This window comes from Mercurialis annua, linkage group LG7, assembly GCF_937616625.2.
Source record: "Mercurialis annua linkage group LG7, ddMerAnnu1.2, whole genome shotgun sequence".
NCBI lineage: Eukaryota > Viridiplantae > Streptophyta > Magnoliopsida > Malpighiales > Euphorbiaceae > Mercurialis > Mercurialis annua.
Genome location: NC_065576.1, coordinates 42475390 through 42493379, shown reverse-complemented (window position 1 = coordinate 42493379; position 17990 = coordinate 42475390). Strand labels below are relative to the sequence as shown.

Here is a 17990-nt window from a genome sequence, read left to right as displayed (position 1 = left end):
ATCTCAACAATGGTGGAAATATAAAAATCTGGAAATTCTATTGAAGAAGAAGACTAAAACTTAGGGATTTCTAAAATTAGGAGAGAATTCAAAAGTACAATCATAGAATAAAGTCTAGGAATAATTCTTAACCTAAAATAGAGGTAAGGTTGCTTTTATAGTACTTACAAAAGAATGAAAAAGACAAACATTCATTTACACATGTGTTGGGCCCAAAATAGCAAATTAATAAAGCCTTGTTGCATCTTGAAATCAGATTTCCCCTTTCCAGCAAGCCCAAACTCGAATAGAGCTCCTTGGGCTAAATGAGGAGCTCGATTCGAGCAACCATTTTCTGCTCCGGAACTCGATCTTCAAACCTTCATAACTCGGTGTAGAAATGTCCGATTGAGTCGATTCTTGAACCGTTGCAAAGCTTAGGACGTCTACTTTAACTTTCGTGAAGATCACGAGTTCATTTGAGGCTCCTAGCTAGTCCAAATTGGTCAAATAGTGCACAGGGGTCAGATTTTCAGATTTGCAAATGAGCTTCCGCATTGCTTTTGTCGTCTTTTCCAACTTTTGCACCAAAATGCTTCCGCAATGCTCCTAAGTACCTGAAATATTAAAACACGTAGTAAAGCATTCGAAATACCATAAAACCGTGATAAAACGTTATAAAAGCATGCGGAAACGACACTCTAGATAGGAGTAAAATACTCCTATCACGCGCGTCCCACTTATCTACTACCACATTATCGAGTGGCACCAGCCGGACAGGGTGCTTCAGCAGTTTGGACTGATTCAGCCTATTCCGCAAGCCCCCATGCAGCTCCACATCCAGCATGGCGTCCAATTCAAGGGGAGCTCAGACTTTCAGACCGCTTTTAGAGAGTATATCGACATTTGGAACTCTAGAAAGAAATTTGTGGTACACAGCAAGATATTCGAGCATCAGCCCCACTTCCATTCAGAGTACAAGGACTGGTGTAGGCGCATCAGCAGGAGATGGATTACGCATCACGGGGCAGAGACCAATTCTCATGTACGTAACCCTGTTACTATTTTTCATTATTTATTTTTGTTAATAATATATAATACATGACGATCTAATTTTACTTTTTATAGCGAGAAACCATGGAGAGGATCCGCTTGCAGTCTGAGGCGGGTTGAGTTTTGGGACTTACGCTCGCAGTTCCCAGTTAGCAAGCGGGACGTCAGAGGGCCACCACCCGAGCGTGCTGTTCCGCCACACACATTACCTCACATCGATCCCCCGGCGGTGGATATACAGCGTATACGAGGACGTCATAGAGGCAGAGCCAGACAGAAAGAGGAGACCCATGAGATCCCGGCAGACCCTCTCCCCCAACCGTTACGTTTGAATTTTAATTAACATTTTTATGGTTCTAAAATCAGTAATTATAATGACCAATTCGTTTTTTTTAGGTCATCTTTCACGGGGATACCGAGGACTTCATTCGGCGGTATTACAAGTCTACACATTATTACGGGAGCACCTCTTCGCAGACTCAGGCGCCACCAGCTTTGTCTTTTTCGGTACCGCCTACGTCTGTCTTATGTTGACCCGTCATTTGGAATCTTATGTTGACCCGTCATTTGGACAGACGGCTTACACTACTCCGCTGGCCACGCCGCAGGACCCTCTCCCCACGCCGGTATGTTTCAGTTTCAGTTTACATATTTATGGATCTAAAATCAATAATTATAGTGACTAGCTCATTTTTTTCAGTTTGACTTTCACGGAGATATTGAGGACTTCATGCGGCGGTATTTCGGACCTATGCATTACCACGAGAGCACCTCTTCGCAGACCCAGGGGCCACCAGCTTCTTTTTTTTCAGCAATGCCTGCGTCTATGCCTTATGTTGACCAGTCATTTGGGCAGACAGCTTACACTACTCCGCTGGCCACGCCGGTAGACTTCTCCTAGCATCCGGGTTTCGCTTTTACCCCGTTTTAGGCTCCACCGCCGACGCAGACACCTCCAGCTCAGCAGTTTGGTGGATTATTTGATGACAACTGGTCCACTCCGTGTGCACTTCCAGTTGGGAGTCTTACTCAGCTTCTTGAGGGCTACATTCCAGAGCCGCCACGTCAGTTTGATTATGGCACGACGTCACATGACCCGACGTCACATGACCCGACGTCCTCTTTCCACCTGACTCAGAGTCCCTCCCAGCTGCATTTTCGATTACTGACGACTAGGTGTACAATTTAGATCCTGACTCACAGTCGTTCAGTGGGTTTCGTGACATTCAGCCTCCTTTTTCCCTGGGGTTAGGGAACCCCTCGTCTCAAGCGCCTACTCTTGATGACGACTGTGGCGAGGACGAGAGAGGATGTGGACAGTCCAAACAGTGATAGTAATGACCGCAGCACCACCCCAGATGGCAGAGGTTACCGGCGATTGACTAATTCCTAAATGAATCGACGTCTGAACAGGGGTTACGACATGAGGACAAACTTACGGACCCCGGATAAACCAAACTATTAGTTGTGTTTTATATTTTTTATTGTTGTACAAATAATTATATATATAACATTTCACGATTACTTCCATTATTGTGTATGTCTTTTTAAAAATTATGTACAAAACACTAGTAATTTATTACTATCATATATTTTTATCAAATTTCAAAACGGTAAAAAAAGATTGAAAACACTCAAAATCCTATAACAGTAAAATACTTAAAAATGCTCAATCATAGTCTACACTAAATTTATTATCCTATTTTTTGCCAAATTTCTCAACGTTAAAAACGATCAAAACAATAAATTTTATTTGATTTTATTTTTAAATAATTGATTTGGCAATTAATAATTACCCAATCATAGTCTGGTCCAATGATTGGAAAGAGAGTGTATCACTGACTGGGGAGAAACTAGCCAGCAATATGCCATTGCGGGCTGGGTGAGCCCCAGGCACAAAATGAGAATTTATGTTGCCTGGGGCACAAATCCGAAAATACCAATGCAATGGGCGCATAATAATGTCAAAAACCCGGCACAAAAATGTCAAAAAACCCCAACACTGATGCTCATCGGAAGAATCCCACCACACACTCTTATAAGACAGGTGATTTTGTTTGATCATTTGCCGCCAACTCATATTTGTTATCTAAAGCATACCTTAGCCATCAGTTACAGTAGCATGATTCACCATTGCTACAGGAATCCTGAAACTAAAAACTTGTCCGACGACCGAGAACCACGAAATGAGATACAATTCAAATGGCACTCTCTTCTCAATTGATGCAGCGTCGCCCATAAAAAGCAATTTCATCCATTCGCTGGTTCCGCAAGGATGTAACTTATACCATGGCCTGTTCAAGTATGGATGCTCCTGTATTCATATAAATTACTATTGCCAAATTATTATCATGAATTTAATAAGTAAAGAAATTTCTTTCACAATTAAAATGCATAGGGCAATGCCTCGTTTAAATCATATCAATTGCATAATGTAGGATTTACAACTGTAAGCCTCTAATACAGCCTAATTGTTATATTTCTACACTGCAATTTCATAGACGATGTTGCCAAACACAAACTATAACATCTGTTGAATGTTTCATGTGATAACTTCCCTGAATGAACTAAAACTAATCCACTTCATTCTTAATAAAAAAAACAAAGATCACATCAGTAAATACTACATGAAATGGACAATGCAATTTTATTTTTCCTGCATCATATTCAACATGGAACCACAACAAACGAGCAAGTAGTAGACACTAGTAAATATATGCAAGAGATTATTGAACCAAGAGCCGGAAATGAGAAAAAGGGAAAAGACACCTCCTGAGTTATAAAAGTCCATTTTGATTCCAGCAACACCTTTGCAGAGCAAGTAGGAAGGTCCTTTTCAATTTGGTTCAACTGTAACAGACTTCCATCTATAGAATAAACCAAAATCAGGGAGCTCAACAAACATCCAATTAACTTGATTAATTGCAAAATTAAATTTTAGTTAAAACAGCTGCTAGGATGTTAATCAAGTAGCTGATCGAAATCAACATGTCAAAACATATAGAAATTTATATCATACAACCATAGTGCTCTGCTGACCAAAACATACCACTGCAATATCCTCGGAAATAAAACACCGGAACCCTGTATGAAGCACTGTAAACTATATGGAAATCGTAGTAATGTAGCTGATTATTGCTATGTACCTTGCAGCATTGAACAAACCTTAGTACAAAAAAAAGCCAGATCAAGAACAAATTATCCATTAACTGTAACACAAACTAGCACAACTGAAACATGAACCACTTTACATAAGCTAAGGCCTTAAGATAAGAGAAAAGAATACCAAAGTGGCATCATCTTCGCCATCAATTGCCTCTTCTTTCCGAGAGAAAGAAGCCTCTTCTTCCTTGATGCAACTTCCTTCATCACAATTGTACTAGAAAAAAAAAATTCACATTAATTATGCAAAAAAATTTGTGATTCGAGCTGTGTTACAACACCAATCCAAAATCCTGAACGCCACTTATTCTAAGTAAAATCACTTCTCAGTGGCAATATAGAAATAGCAAGGTGTGGCAAACCCAGAGTAAACGATAAACATAGAAACAATTATGGTGATGAACAGCAAATAAGGACGTAGATAATTACTACATTTTTATCATTTTTGTTGTCAAGATCATGAAGACATATGTTCTCCAATGATAAGTAAACATCCATCTGATGAGAAAACAAAGATAAAGAGTCGTAAGACAGCTACGTAAAGATAGCGAATCTGCATCAGTATTGCAATAATAGCTACTTGAAAGTAGAATAATTAACTCGTGTAGAACCAAGAAAAGGCGGTTTCGGGGTGTTATTAACCCATAACCAAGGAGGGAAAGAAGAGTTACTCCTTTTCCATTTATCTGCAAAAGCATTAGCTGCAACTGTGAACTCATCCAATGTAAGTGTTCCACTCCAAGTTGAAACTTCCATGATTGATTTGCCTTTTCTACAACATAGACCACAAGGAAATGCCCTAGATTTAAGCTTTTAGGGTTCATTTCATAAGCATGAGAAATTGACAATACACACTCAAAATCAGAATTACAATTATAATCAAAGAGTAACCCAAATTTAAAACAAAAAATAAGAACCAAAATCAATTACCAAGGATTAACTAACAAACTACTATAGGAATGCGCAAAAAATTACATTAAAAAACCATAAATTCTGGATATATGCATATAAATGGATGCAAGTACTATTACATACATGTAAAAAAATAACAAACTACTTTAGTTTTCATCACTATGGCGGACAGTCAACAAGCCACAACTCGCAACAGTTTTGGAGATATGTATATAAATGGAAGTAAGTACTATTATCAAGAAGAGTCCAGTATCTAAAACACCCAATAAACAAATTCAAAACCAAAACTATGGATCAATTCAATAAACTTTTCCATGTATCCAATTTTTCTGTATTTAAACTTATCATCTATGAACTAAGTGAAACACACAGACATACCCACTTGCTTAATTAATCAAAAAGCAATAACCCAAAGAAAATAGGGAGAGAAGCAAACGTATTCCCAGCATAGTCATCTCTAATATATTTTCCTTCCATACTAGAGGTGGCAACAGTTCATAAACCGGAACCGCCGGTTTACTGTTCAATGAACACTTGAACCGGCCCTTGGATGGTTATGGGCCAGTTCGCAACCAGCCGGTTTCAATTCATAATTCCGGTTTCGGCCGGTTCCAAAAATAAAAATAAAAAAAAGTTAATAGTAAATCTATCAGGGGCGGAACCAGGTAGCGACCGCCCCTGCAAATTTTTTTTTTAAACAAAAACACCCTTGAATTTTTATTTTTTTTGAAAAAAAATAGTAATTTTTATGTATTTCGCCCCCTCAAAATAAAATTTGTATGATTTCGTCCCCCCATTTCACAAAAGCTAGTTCCGCCCCTGAAATCTATATATGTCAAATTAAGTTGCAATTATAATTAAATTTTACAGTAAGTGACTAATTATACTTACAACTAATAAAATCATTTAATTTTCAATAAATACGTAAAGTAAATAATTAAAACATATTCTTTAAAAGAAATTTTGTTTGGAACCGAAACTGCGCCGGTTTCAGTTCCAGACCAGACCGGTTCACGGTTCAACCCATCAACCTGGTCCTTGGCCACCTCTATTCCATACGCCACACACTCAGTCCTATTGTTGACATTTTGATTCCGTTGTTAAGCGTTTATTGCTGACATTTTCAACTCTCTCCCCCTCCGCTAATCGAAAGCTATGGAGTTGGTTTCTCTACTCAAGAGATTATAATTTCTGCTATTTTAAAGCCTATATGATTCAAAATCTATTGACCTAAAGGCCTAATCAAACAGACATAATCCCAAGCTTAATACAGGATGATAAGCATACCATGGGTGCAGCTTACAGCTTATTATATACACCAGCTTCCTAAGAACAAAACCAAAATTCTAAGAGAACTTAATTATCCATAGGCTACAAGATAATTTTGCAGAGTATGCACCTCTAAAATAAGTACATTTATTTAAACAAAAAAAAATTAAAAATGCAACAGAATAATTTTGAATTGATATCTGAGAATCCTCACTATCAGCACAGTAAATTGATATATGAGAATCCTCATTAATTGTTTGCAAATGAGACAAGATCAAATGAAAATTTATATAAAAAAAATATAAATAAAAAACAAACCCGGTTTAATGGACCCAGATCGCCGTTGGATGATTAACAAGGAAGTGGGAAGACGGCGGAGGGAGGAGTATAACGGAGATCTAGGGAGGAGCAGCGACGATCAAATCAAGTTTCTGAAAGACAATCGATATTATTTTTTTTGAAACGAAGGAAAATTAAAAGTTAGCGATGACGGAAACGTTTGTCACTATTTTCAGTCTCCACCGTTTCAAGAATAAGTACGGACTAGTAGTTTGTCGCTAATCGGTCCCAGAAAAAGGGTTAACTCAGTCCCTCAATTTATAATTTAAGCTGTAATGACTCACTTTCAGCTATTTTGATCAATTAATGATAAAACTTTTTATTTTTAGATCTATTAAGAATAAAATATTTAATATGAACAAGTTCGATATCAAGATGATCCAGTTTTATCCTTAATTATCTAAAAATAGAGAGTATTATCTTAATTGATCTAAAAATTAAGATTCTTATTTTTAATTAATCAAAATGGATACGAGTAAGTTATTTGATCCGAGTCACAATTCAAAAACCGAAATTGACCCTTTATTTTTTTTTTTTAAAACCGTTAACTCTAATTCATGCCATTTGTAGCATTTAGTTAACAGTACCTTCGTCTTTTTTTTTTCAAAAGACTTCAACTTCATCTGCTTATTGCACTGGATAAACTTATTCTTTAAGCATAATATTTCAAAAATTTATATTATTATTGTTATACGATATTTAAAATTATGATAGAGGTATCAAAACTTCATATACTAATAAAATTTTATCACTTATTTTAAAGGTAATACCATATTCTTTATAATTAAAATGGTTGTTTGCGTATGGTCATTTTACTAAAGGAGGTGGATTGGGTTAGATCAAGAATCTATAGTATGAGATATTTCAACATTAAAGTGATTAATACCGGGTCAATGTTGAATCTATAGTATGAGATATTTCAACATTAAAGTGATTAATACTGAGTCAATGTTGAATATATCACGAGTTGACCCATCCCATTTACAATAAAAGTTGTCAAAAAAGAGTAGAAAAATATTTATGTATCTTCACATATTTATCTTAAACTTCCTCAGCATTTGAATGTCCACTTGGTTCAACTTCAACACGAAAATCAACTCTAGAAGGAGCCAATTTCGAAAACAAAGCCTCCTTAATATTACGTAATAACCCCTTATCAAATGGATTTTCAGACTCCACGTAGCTTTGCCTATAATTCTCATACGATGTCTGCCAAAATAATAAAAATTATAATTGCTAAGAAACCCAACAATGTAGTAATTATAATGCAAATCAAATACTAATTTTTTTTCAGATTAAGGTACCAAATTGATCAAAAGTAAAAAGTTAATGCCACCCGGTTTTTTAAAAAAAAAAATTAAACTTGAGAACCAACCTGATTAATTGCAATCAAGTAGAAATGGAAGATAGTAAGGCCAGCAAGGAACCAAATAGCACCAAAACTGAACAAAGTTAAAGCTAGGTTTTCAGGAGAGTTCATAAGCATCCCAAGCAATCCAGACCCGATTCGCAACATTCTTCGTTGAATTCTCCAAAACGAGAATACGAATATGAAGATTACCAAACACAAAGCTGAGATCAAAAATGTCATGTAGAATCGATAATTTCGCTGCACAAATTTGCAATTCATGTAAGTATAATAAGCTGCAATTTATATAGAGAATGGAATAAAATCAGGATTACCAGTGCAACACATTGACCAATCCAAGGGCAATGGTGGTCGAATTTCTCTACACAGTTATTGCAAATTGCACAATGACAACTCCTCGGAGGCCGGAAAATCTTGCAAATTCGACAGTATTTCAGTTTCAATTCTACTCCATTGATTGTTATCTTCTTCCTTCTGTTACCGTTGCTCGTACCGGTAATTTCCTCCATTGTTGTTTGATCATTTCTAGGAATTATACCTGGATCACTTGAACTCACTAGAAATAAACTGACTAGAGCCTGCATTTACATTTTATAAATTCAAAATCAAATTGAATAGAATTAATTAAAAGAAAGAACGAGAAGATCAAAATAAAAATCAAAATCAAATTACAGTTATTGTTAGAAGCAAGGAGAGAGTGACGAGCAGAGTAGAATGAACTGGTAAATGATCATCGCCATCGTCACCATCGTTATACATTGTAAAAATCCAACTTGAGATTATAATTGAAGCAGTAGTCAGTACTAATCCTCTAGGATCCGGCCCAAATACAAGCCTTCCATGGAAGAAAAACACCTGCATATTGAATTAAACATGAATTTTCATAGTTTTTCATTAATTTCGTCACAAGTTCATACGCAGGGGCGGCCGCCTGAGGGGGCATTCCCCGCCCAAATTTTTAATATAGTCAATTTTATACAGTTAGCCCTCCAGAAAAATTGTATACGATTAAGCCTCTAATTCCGCTTAAGCTAGTTCCGCCCCTGTTTATACGTACATTGTTCCCTGGCCAAATCTGATAAGCTCTTGTTCTATCCGAATAAGCAGAAAATCCGCATTGTTTAAGCCATTTCTCCTCGGCAAATTTTGTAACTGCTACCATTTTCTCCTTTATTTTACCAAAAACATCTCTGAAACATTTTGATGCGTTGTTGACCTTGGTTTCGTTTGCTCTCTTCACCGTCGCGGTGGTTGGCGGAGGAGTTGAGAGTGAAATCGCTTCCATGTGGATTTCATCTTCGCTACTCCCTTCTTGTGAATTACTATCAGACTCCATTTTCACTCGTTTCTGTTCAGTTTCTGATTTCTTCAAAGGAAAAGATAGTTTAAAAACTGAAAAAAGGCGGTTACCTTTTAATGGGCCTGAAAAGCCCAATTTATGTTGGGCCGACGAATAGGCCCAATTGAGCCTTAAATCTTAAGATTTCCCTCCTTCGCCGCCTCCTTAAACCCTCGTTGCCGCCACCTTTGCGGCGGAGAGAAAAGACAAAACAGAAAGAAATGGAAAACAAAGAGAAAATCAGAATCGCCATCGCCGCCGCAGTAGCGTCGGTTGCTGCAATTTCAATTTTTATTTTAACGACGGAGTATCGTAGTAAACGACGCTACAGTATAAGGAAGCAATACAAACGGACTCAAAACTCATGTTATTTACAGTCGGACCACAAGCCGCAATCTTCTTTCAAACGTGTTTTAGCTGATAACTCCTTCTCTCAGTTCAAACACTTGAAGCTAAACGGAAACAAAAATGGTACAATTTTATACATTTTATTTTGTTTATGTGATTGAAATTTTTGCATATTAAATGTTGAAATTTGTTAATAATGTGGCAGATAATTCTTCGAATTCGCATCCTTATGAAAAAGAAATTGCATATCTGATAGAGAATAACAGCAATGGAATTGAATTTGATACAATTGATTTGAAAGAAATGAAGAATGATTTTGTTTGGATTGAGACTGAGTCTCAGTTAAAGGAGTTAGCTGATGAATTGAGTAAACAGAGAGTTTTTGCTACTGATACTGAGCAGCACGGTTTGCGTTCTTTTCTCGGTTTTACTGCTCTTATCCAGGTTCTAATAATCTCATTTCATTTTGTTTTATTTTGGCTTACATATTGTGTATTTGTTTGTCTTATTTTTGTAAATCGTCCATGAATAGATTTCTACTCGGGAACGAGATTACTTGTTGGATACGATTGCGTTACATGATTTTATGGGGATTCTCCGTCCGGTGTTTGCTGATCCTAGAATTTGCAAGGTAAAGCTGTTTAGCAGTTACATGAATCATGAATGTATTTGTTGGAAGGACCAGTGTTGTTTAAGGCGCAAGGCGCTCTCAAGGCGAGATAGCCATGTATCGCCCGAGGCAAGAAGCGCTAAAAAAGCGCTCGCCTTATCGAAGTAAGGCGCCTATACCTAAAAATATTAAATATATATAATTATATATATATTTAATAAAAAATCACTGGATTTGGATCATTAGGATTTTGCACGTAGTTGTATTTCCATCCGGGATCCTTCTTCTTTTCAGTGGGTGTTGAACCAACAGTGCATGGTTGAGGTTGGCTATCCATGGCGTGAGAAGAAAGAATAAAGGGCTCTGCTCTTTGTTTTTTACTAAACGTATATTTTAATTTGAAGTTATTGTGTTTTACTTAATCCTAAACACTTACATATAGAAACTTGAATAGACTTTTATACTTCCTAAAAGACTTTTAAACTTTCCAAGTTAAATCCATTTAAAGCATTAATTAAGGCTATCAAATAGGAAAGTCTAGATTAGAGTAAAAGTTACTTAAAAAACGTAAAAAACAAAAAATTCAAAAAAGCGTGCTTTTTCATATTCCAAGGCGAGCCAAGGCAAGCGCTTAAGCAAATAAAGCGCTCGCCTTACTGAAGGCGCCTCGACTGGAAGGTCTAGAGGCGCCATCAGTCTGTGGCGCCTCGCCTGAGCGCTTTAGGCGCTCAGGCGAGCGCTTTTAATAACACTGGGAAGGACGTTTTTATAGTGAGAGTTTAGTTTGGTTCTTGTAATTGATTGTAAGTTAGTTTTGTGGTGTAGGTGTTTCATGGAGCTGATAATGATGTGCTTTGGCTACAGCGGGATTTTCATATTTATGTAGTTAATTTATTTGACACTGCAAAGGTGAATTCTTTATGTTTCTTGTCTGCGTGAACATACCTTAAACAGCACAACGAGACTTTCATATTAATGTTGTTAATTTATTCGACACTGCTAAGGTGAATTCTGATGTTTCTTGTCTGCGTGAACATACCTTAAACAGCACGCTTCTGCATCATTCTATATTAATGAATCCTTATCAGCATAATTACTGCATATAAGATGAAAAATGGATTTCTGTTTATGTTGTTACAGTTAAATGCAATTGCTTGGAATATCTATATTGCAGGCATGTGAAGTGCTTTCAAAGCCACAGAAATCACTGGCATACTTACTTGAAACTTACTGCAGTGTATCCACAAATAAATTACTACAGGTATGGGATTGATTCTTATAATGGTTGTGCATCTCCGTTCCTATGATAAAGCATCTTAGCTATTTCTTTTTTCCTGAGAGAACTATGCAAATTTGTGTTCGTTGATGTGGCCTTATTTATGTATCATGAAATACTTCCTCATATTGAATGGTAGCGTGAAGATTGGAGACAACGTCCATTGTCTGCAGAGATGTTACAGTATGCTCAAACGGATGCACATTATCTGTTGTATATTGCAAGTTGCTTAATTGCTGAGCTCAAACAACAAAATGATGGTATGTTTTTATGTTTGTGCTTATTTTCACCTTGTCAAAGAGAAATGATACAAATGCATCACCTAAGCACAAAAAGTATCAAAATCCAGATCAGTCAATTGTTGTTTATGAAATCTTATGTAATCCTTTTGCGTTCAGCTAAAAAGACAGGGACTTGTTTTTGTCTGGACTATTGTTATTAGTAGAATAGCTTTGTAGAAGAACAGTTAATTCATAGAGCAGCTCTTTTGCATGCTCTGTACTTATTGTTATCTAGATTGCCATTCAAAATAAGCATCAACTGTACCTCATAGCATCAAAGATCTAAACATATTAATTCACCAGATAATTCATCTTCTTGTCCGGATGACAAATTAAATTTTATTATTGAGGCTAGTCGCCGTTCAAACATGGTTTGCCTACAACTCTATACTAAAGAGGTTGAAGAATTTCCGGGTGATTCTGCTGCATCATCGCTTCTTTCTCGTCATTTGAATGGCCAAGGAGGTTCATCAGTTTCATGTGAGACACAGGTCTATTACTAAACATATGTTTATCAGACCATTTTAAGTAAGCTTTATATGCATACTAATGTTACAGTCTTACTTTCAGGATCTTGTGAGACGCTTGTGCACTTGGAGAGAACTAATGGTTAGTAAAATTATTCAATAAATTGATGATATGAAGAATAATTTTTCTACTGTTTTTAGGTTGGCATATTGAGTTTGAACAAAGCTTGCATAGATCGGAAATTACATTTCATTCCACAAGTAATCAACCATCACGCAGGATGCCTACTTTAGAATTTATATTTAGATCCATCTAGAACCTGCTCAATGACGACACAGACAACATGTAGTTTAATCCTCCAATGAATATCTGTAAGCATGAAATGTTTCTTGCTGGACTTTATAGAGGTTGAGTTTCACTTATGGTCTAGTTAGAAAATAATGTCTTCTGGTTTTTGCATCATGAGACAAAAGTATATGCAATACAATGTAATTTCACATTTTGACCATGCTTTTGTTCGTGGCATCACCATGTAGAATGCAATTCTCATGGGGATAATAATATTTGTGCACTTCTTGTTAGTGGTTTTCTTGGTCTTCGGCTACCATATGTCAAGGAATTTATTTCACTTTTAGGACTAAATAAGATTGTAGCATAGTTTAATTGAATAGTTGAACCATTCTATCTTAAATTGGTATATGCAATTTTGTTTCGCAAATAAATTGCATGAACCTGCCTCTTTCATTGGTAACTTATAGGTGTCAACTTACCTTTTCCTTGGAGTAAATGGGTCAAAGCATCTATCAATACTTGGTACTAATTATGGAACTGCTATTTATCTGTTCAACTTAATAACGTCCAACCTTTTGCTCTCCCTTTTGTAGTTAAATGTGCTGTTAGATTTAACATTATATTAGGTACTGTCTAGAGGACATCCTTGATCTTCTTTCTCAAATTTGTACTTCATTATTGAATATTGCACTCCTTACAGATTTGTTATTTCATTTTGATTGGCTAATCAAATCATGTGTTTGGGGTTCCCTTTCAGGCTCGTGTGCATGATGAGAACTTAAAATATGTGTTGTCAGACCAGGCTGTTGTTTCTCTTGCCGAGAAGGTTTTAACAAATTCTATGGAAATATATGACACAATTGCTCAAGCCGATATGAATCTGGGTCCTCCGACCTCTGTTTCTTCTCTACCATCTCCCTCCCCTATCGTTTGCAGCCATTTTGATGAATTTTGTTGCTTAATCTTGGAGAATAAATGTAACACTGATGATATTTTCTCACTGATTCAAAAATGCCTGGGTACAAAGGGGACTTGCCCATTGTCAGTTTTTAATTATGGATTATTGGTCAACTGTGAACTGAGACCAAAAGGTAGATCAATTTCAAAGAAAAGTGTAGCTAAAAATTCTAAGCAATTTGCTGGAAAGGCTTCGCTATCGCGAAAACTGTTTGTTCAGAAGTTCTCCTGCAAATCTCCAGTATATCACAACTGTAGGATCTATGCAAATGATGGACGGTTGCTTTGTTACTGCGATCAGAGAAAGCTTGAATGGTTAGTGGGCCGACATCTTTATAATCTTTTGTTATAGAAATGTGCTGCTTTTAAGAACCAGGTTATTGTTGAATAGGTACATTGATAGAAAGCTAGCAAAACTTCTTGATGAAAATCCTCCGGCCATAATGCTTCTTTTTGAGCCTAAGGGTCGTCCAGAAGATGAAGGCAATGACTTTTACATCCAAAGCAAGAAAAATATTTGTGTTGGCTGTGGTGAAGGAAGTCATTACTTACGCTATCGAATAATTCCTTCATGCTACAGAATGCACTTCCCTGAGCATTTGAAAAGCCATCGATCTCATGACATTGTCCTCCTTTGTGTGGACTGTCATGAAGTTGCCCATGCTGCTGCTGAGAAATACAAAAGGCATGTGGCTGTGGAGTTTGGGATTCCATTGTTCGTTCTTAAAGTAGTTGACTGTAGAGAAAACTCTGTTATAAATGGGCCTTCTTCATCTCTTATAAATGCTGAGGAGGCAGGGGTATCTCCTTTGCAATTGCGTACAGCTGCTATGGCTTTGTTGCGCCATGGGTCAAAAATGCCACCCAAGCGACAAGAAGAACTGACACAGGTCAGTGCACACAATATTTTTTTAATTTTATCTGAAATATATACTTGTTTACATTTCTTATTATTCTTATAATCTGGAATGTTAATGGATTGACTATTTTACCAGAATTATTACTAGTAACAGTTCTTTATTGTTGATTGTTGATTAAGTAGCAAAAAAGCAATCTAGGTTTATTTCATAGGTAGTGCCTTCCTTTGTTTCTATGAGGACTGAAGTGGATATGATTGGTAATAGCTCAACATTTTTGTGATTTTATTAAATGCTCTTATAGCTGCATATCGTTCTTATGTATACCTGATAGCTATATTCCCCTTAAGTCTTGTTTTAGAAGCTGTAAGTGTGAAAATCATTGGTCTTAATCGGCAGATATGATACTTGTAACAACGTCGTAGAATTCCGCTTGCATTTGGATACAGATTTAAGCTCTTTCAAGAAGCAATTCCTGTGTTGTGATTGAGGCTAGAATTTTGAACATTGAATTTGCAACCATGTCGATAAGATGTTTTGAAGGCTTGATGGCATAACTGTTCATGGGTCTGTGTATGAGACAGCAACGAGTCTGAGTAATGCCTTTATACAAAGGCAAAAAGCGGAAATTAATTTGTTAGCTATATCTTCATTTTCTTTGTTGTCCTTTATTTCTCTCTTTAGAAGCCTAAACACACTGCCTTCTCTAAGCTTTTCTTTTATTCATCTTTTCATATGCGTACAAACAATGGCAAGCACGTTTACATAAACTTGATTATTGTACAAAATGATCTTCATAATATGGTTTCAACTCTTTGATTAAATGTGGTCAATTTATAAACCTGGCTTGATAATTAATTTTAAATAATGTGTTACTCGGTCAAAGAATCAGAATGCAATATATGAAATTTGATTTTTTCACTCTAATAATTAGGTTTGTCAGGCATTGATATTGAACTCTAGTTGAACTATGAATTTGAGCCACACGCTTGATATTTTATTATCTATATTAACAACAATACATTTACCGCAGCATAAGCTAAATTTGGACTGCAATATAAAACTTCAGATAAAAGAACAAGAATGTCTCAATAAAAGACTGGGTCTGAAGGCACAAAGCTGACTGGTTTAATGTACATAAGTATTGATTTGAACCTAAATACTTCAACGGACAATAAAATATTTTATGTCTTTAACTCTGGCATACTTAGTAACTCTAATGTTCAAACTCAACGTGCTTATGAGATGGTAGTGAGAATCTCCACAACTTCCCCTATTGAACTTGTGCTCAAAATGTATACCTCCTCATAAGTGGCAAATACATTTTCATTTGGAATGAAGAATGTAAAATCATATCATTGCTTAACATTTTCATGCACTTTGACATGATCCTATTTGTTGGTTTTTGTTTTCTTAGAAACTATTAACTTTTTCATTTTCATTTTCATAATTATTTGTTTGCAGATTGTATCACAATATTATGGAGGAAGGGAAATATCGCAGGAAGATTTGGAAAGAGCTTTGCTGGTTGGAATGAGTCCTCATGAGAGAAGAAGATTTGAGAAGAAAAAAGGGTTGATTTCGAAGCATTCTTCCACTAATGGCCTTCAAAACAATGTGCTGGTGCATGATCTTATTATCTCCAAATCTCCCACTGAGAACAAATCTGTGATTGATTATCTAGCTGGTTCACAAAGTACTGATATAGAGCCAACAACTGGCGAAAACGAAGATCAGGAGTTCTGTAAAATAACAGACACTGATATAGATGTCTCTTCTACAGTACAAGACTCTGCGACTGCATGCAAGGATATGAATTCCGATGATAATGAAGTTTCTGATAAAAAAGAAATATATGCTGAAAATGATGGTGGTGATTGTGAAGTAGGTCCGCCAAATGAAATAGCTGGTTTTGATGATCCTACACATGATGAACCTGTCCTGCCCAAGAATAACTCAAAATTATCCTTGTTAGGACATGGGCCACATGGACAGCAAGTTGTGGAGAAATTACTAAAAGAATGTGGAGATGATGGCATTCGTGAATTTTGTCAAAGATGGCGGCAAGTTTTTGTCGAGACAGTTCATCCCCGACACTTACCAACTGGGTGGGATGTAATGCACAGGTATGTTGCTTTATCAAGCTAGTAATATGACTTGGTTCAGGGTTTTACACAATTTAGAGTACACCATTTATTTGATTGTTCAATAAGACTCTGACCATGCATGCCTTAAGAAGATAGGGCTAGGGGTGTGTATTTGGTTTGAACCGAACTGAAATGTTAATTTTCTTTAATTCAAATCAAACCAAATTTATAAAGATTTAAAATAATTTGAACTGAACTGAAACTTTTTTACTTCGAAAACTGAACTGAACTGAAAAACTTAAAACTCTTATAATATCAAACCGAATTTATTGGTTCTGCTGTGTTATTCGGTTTGGCTTGGTATTTGTACACTCCTAGCTAGGGCAAGTAACCACTATTCTGCTCGGCGCAGCTGCATTTGCATGTGACTTGTTTTTAAGGAGATTTGCAAGCAGAGTCATTGTCTTTTTATTGAATTTTTTCTATTAATTTCTTGAGATGTGCTTAGGATGTGGTGCAATCTTATTATCCCTTTTATTTTATTAATTTATTTATAGAATATATATGCATGAGTTCAGCTGCTAAACTAGTGCTTATTTGTGTAAAAGGATTTGACTGTGAGCACTATTTTTGCCAGAGGCAGAAGGGATTTCGGTGAATTCAGTGTATACAATCCGGCCAAGAGAGCAGCATCTGGTGCAACAACTTGAGTTCAAATGCTGCCAAACTCTAGAGGGTCACGTAGATTTATTAAAAGAAATCTTATTTTGAAATTTAGGAATTGTTGTAATTCTTTTTTTCTCATGTTACCATTTTAGAGGTAGGCAGGTCGAACTTAGACCTTTTTTTTTCTTTATTATTTTTCAAGTAAAATCAATTTATCGCAATGCATAAAATGATATGTAGAACAATATACATAAGTTGTGCTAGTCCGCTAGACATTGTATTAAAAATTGTTCCGGTGATTGAATTGGATGGTCATTTGTAGTTTTCTATTCAGATTGATTCTCAGTTTGTTCAATCGGTCTCTAAATAACATTTTAAATTTTTTGTTTTTTTTTGTTTTTGGATTTAATTAACAAAATGATTTTTTTATTGGCTTGGTTGGTTTAGATTTTAGTTAGACCAGTTAAAATTGATTTATTTTGGGACTGACTAAAGTCTCAGTTTCAGATTGGATATGTTACCAGTTCACTTTAGTATAAAATATAAAGTTGAAACAAATGAAGCAAATCGATAATTTTACTTGGTCATCTCATTCTAATGTTGAATAACGAATAGCAACAAAAACCAACCAATTTCGAGTTCACATATAAACATGGAGGCCGGAACAGCACAAGCACATTAATAGATTTTTACAAAAAATATCAGATTTTATTTATCATATTCCAAA

At 36.0% G+C, this 17990-nt stretch overlaps 3 protein-coding genes across 25 annotated transcripts in view; 1 reads left to right on the top strand and 2 right to left on the bottom strand.

The window, feature by feature from the left end:
• The window catches only part of LOC126654487 (ubiquitin-like-conjugating enzyme ATG10), a 36574-nt gene extending 29677 nt beyond the window's left edge, over window positions 1–6897 (bottom strand). For 7 of the 22 annotated variants that reach the window (XR_008789498.1, XR_008789496.1, XR_008789497.1 and 4 more), the window contains exons 1-6: window positions 6694–6889; window positions 4624–4966; window positions 4319–4411; window positions 4082–4197; window positions 3802–3899; window positions 3133–3346 (exon numbers count right to left, since the gene is read on the bottom strand). Coding sequence is in view for 18 of the 22 variants with exons in the window: in XM_056103695.1 (XP_055959670.1) it covers window positions 3134–3346; window positions 3802–3899; window positions 4082–4197; window positions 4319–4411; window positions 4624–4913 (810 nt within the window). In the remaining 4 variants the exon portion in view is untranslated. Of the gene's footprint in view, window positions 1–54; window positions 597–3132; window positions 3365–3801; window positions 3900–4081; window positions 4198–4318; window positions 4412–4623; window positions 4968–6693 lie in introns of those variants that run through there. The other 15 variants (XM_056103701.1, XM_056103702.1, XM_050348360.2 and 12 more) reach the window with 15 other exon arrangements.
• A 799-nt stretch (window positions 6898–7696) lies between these two features.
• LOC126657443 (probable protein S-acyltransferase 1) lies at window positions 7697–9557 on the bottom strand. Its single transcript, XM_050352133.2, has 5 exons — window positions 9141–9557; window positions 8756–8938; window positions 8398–8661; window positions 8090–8323; window positions 7697–7923 (listed from the first exon to the last, which is right to left on the bottom strand). Exons 1-5 carry the CDS (start codon window positions 9417–9419, stop codon window positions 7756–7758), a joined length of 1128 nt encoding a protein of 375 aa, XP_050208090.1. The 5' UTR covers window positions 9420–9557; the 3' UTR covers window positions 7697–7755.
• A 43-nt stretch (window positions 9558–9600) lies between these two features.
• LOC126656028 (protein RRP6-like 3) lies at window positions 9601–17596 on the top strand. Of its 2 annotated transcripts, none has more exons than XM_050350470.2 (12): window positions 9601–9893; window positions 9976–10214; window positions 10303–10401; window positions 11206–11289; window positions 11555–11641; window positions 11796–11916; window positions 12241–12428; window positions 12508–12546; window positions 13454–13968; window positions 14045–14543; window positions 15975–16636; window positions 17235–17596. In XM_050350470.2, the coding sequence occupies exons 1-12, from the start codon at window positions 9644–9646 to the stop codon at window positions 17305–17307; spliced, it is 2856 nt and encodes a 951-aa protein (XP_050206427.1). In that variant the 5' UTR covers window positions 9601–9643; the 3' UTR covers window positions 17308–17596. The 2 variants fall into 2 exon arrangements, with proteins under 2 accessions (XP_050206427.1, XP_050206429.1); XM_050350472.2 differs by having other exon boundaries at window positions 17206–17342.
• The last annotated feature ends 394 nt before the right edge of the window (window positions 17597–17990 follow it).

Excerpts from the sequence above, each read along its gene's own strand:
- LOC126657443 (XM_050352133.2), bottom strand. The coding sequence starts at position 9,419 with ATGGAGTCTGATAGTAATTCACAAGAAGGGAGTAGCGAAGATGAAATC. Across the intron at positions 8,939-9,140 it reads AGATTTGGCCAGGGAACAAT|GTGTTTTTCTTCCATGGAAG; the intron begins GTACGTATAAAC and ends TTCAATATGCAG. Across the intron at positions 8,324-8,397 it reads TTGGTCAATGTGTTGCACTG|CGAAATTATCGATTCTACAT; the intron begins GTAATCCTGATT and ends AAATTTGTGCAG.
- LOC126656028 (XM_050350470.2), top strand. The coding sequence starts at position 9,644 with ATGGAAAACAAAGAGAAAATCAGAATCGCCATCGCCGCCGCAGTAGCG. Across the intron at positions 11,917-12,240 it reads GCTCAAACAACAAAATGATG|ATAATTCATCTTCTTGTCCG; the intron begins GTATGTTTTTAT and ends TTAATTCACCAG. Across the intron at positions 12,429-12,507 it reads CAGTTTCATGTGAGACACAG|GATCTTGTGAGACGCTTGTG; the intron begins GTCTATTACTAA and ends TCTTACTTTCAG.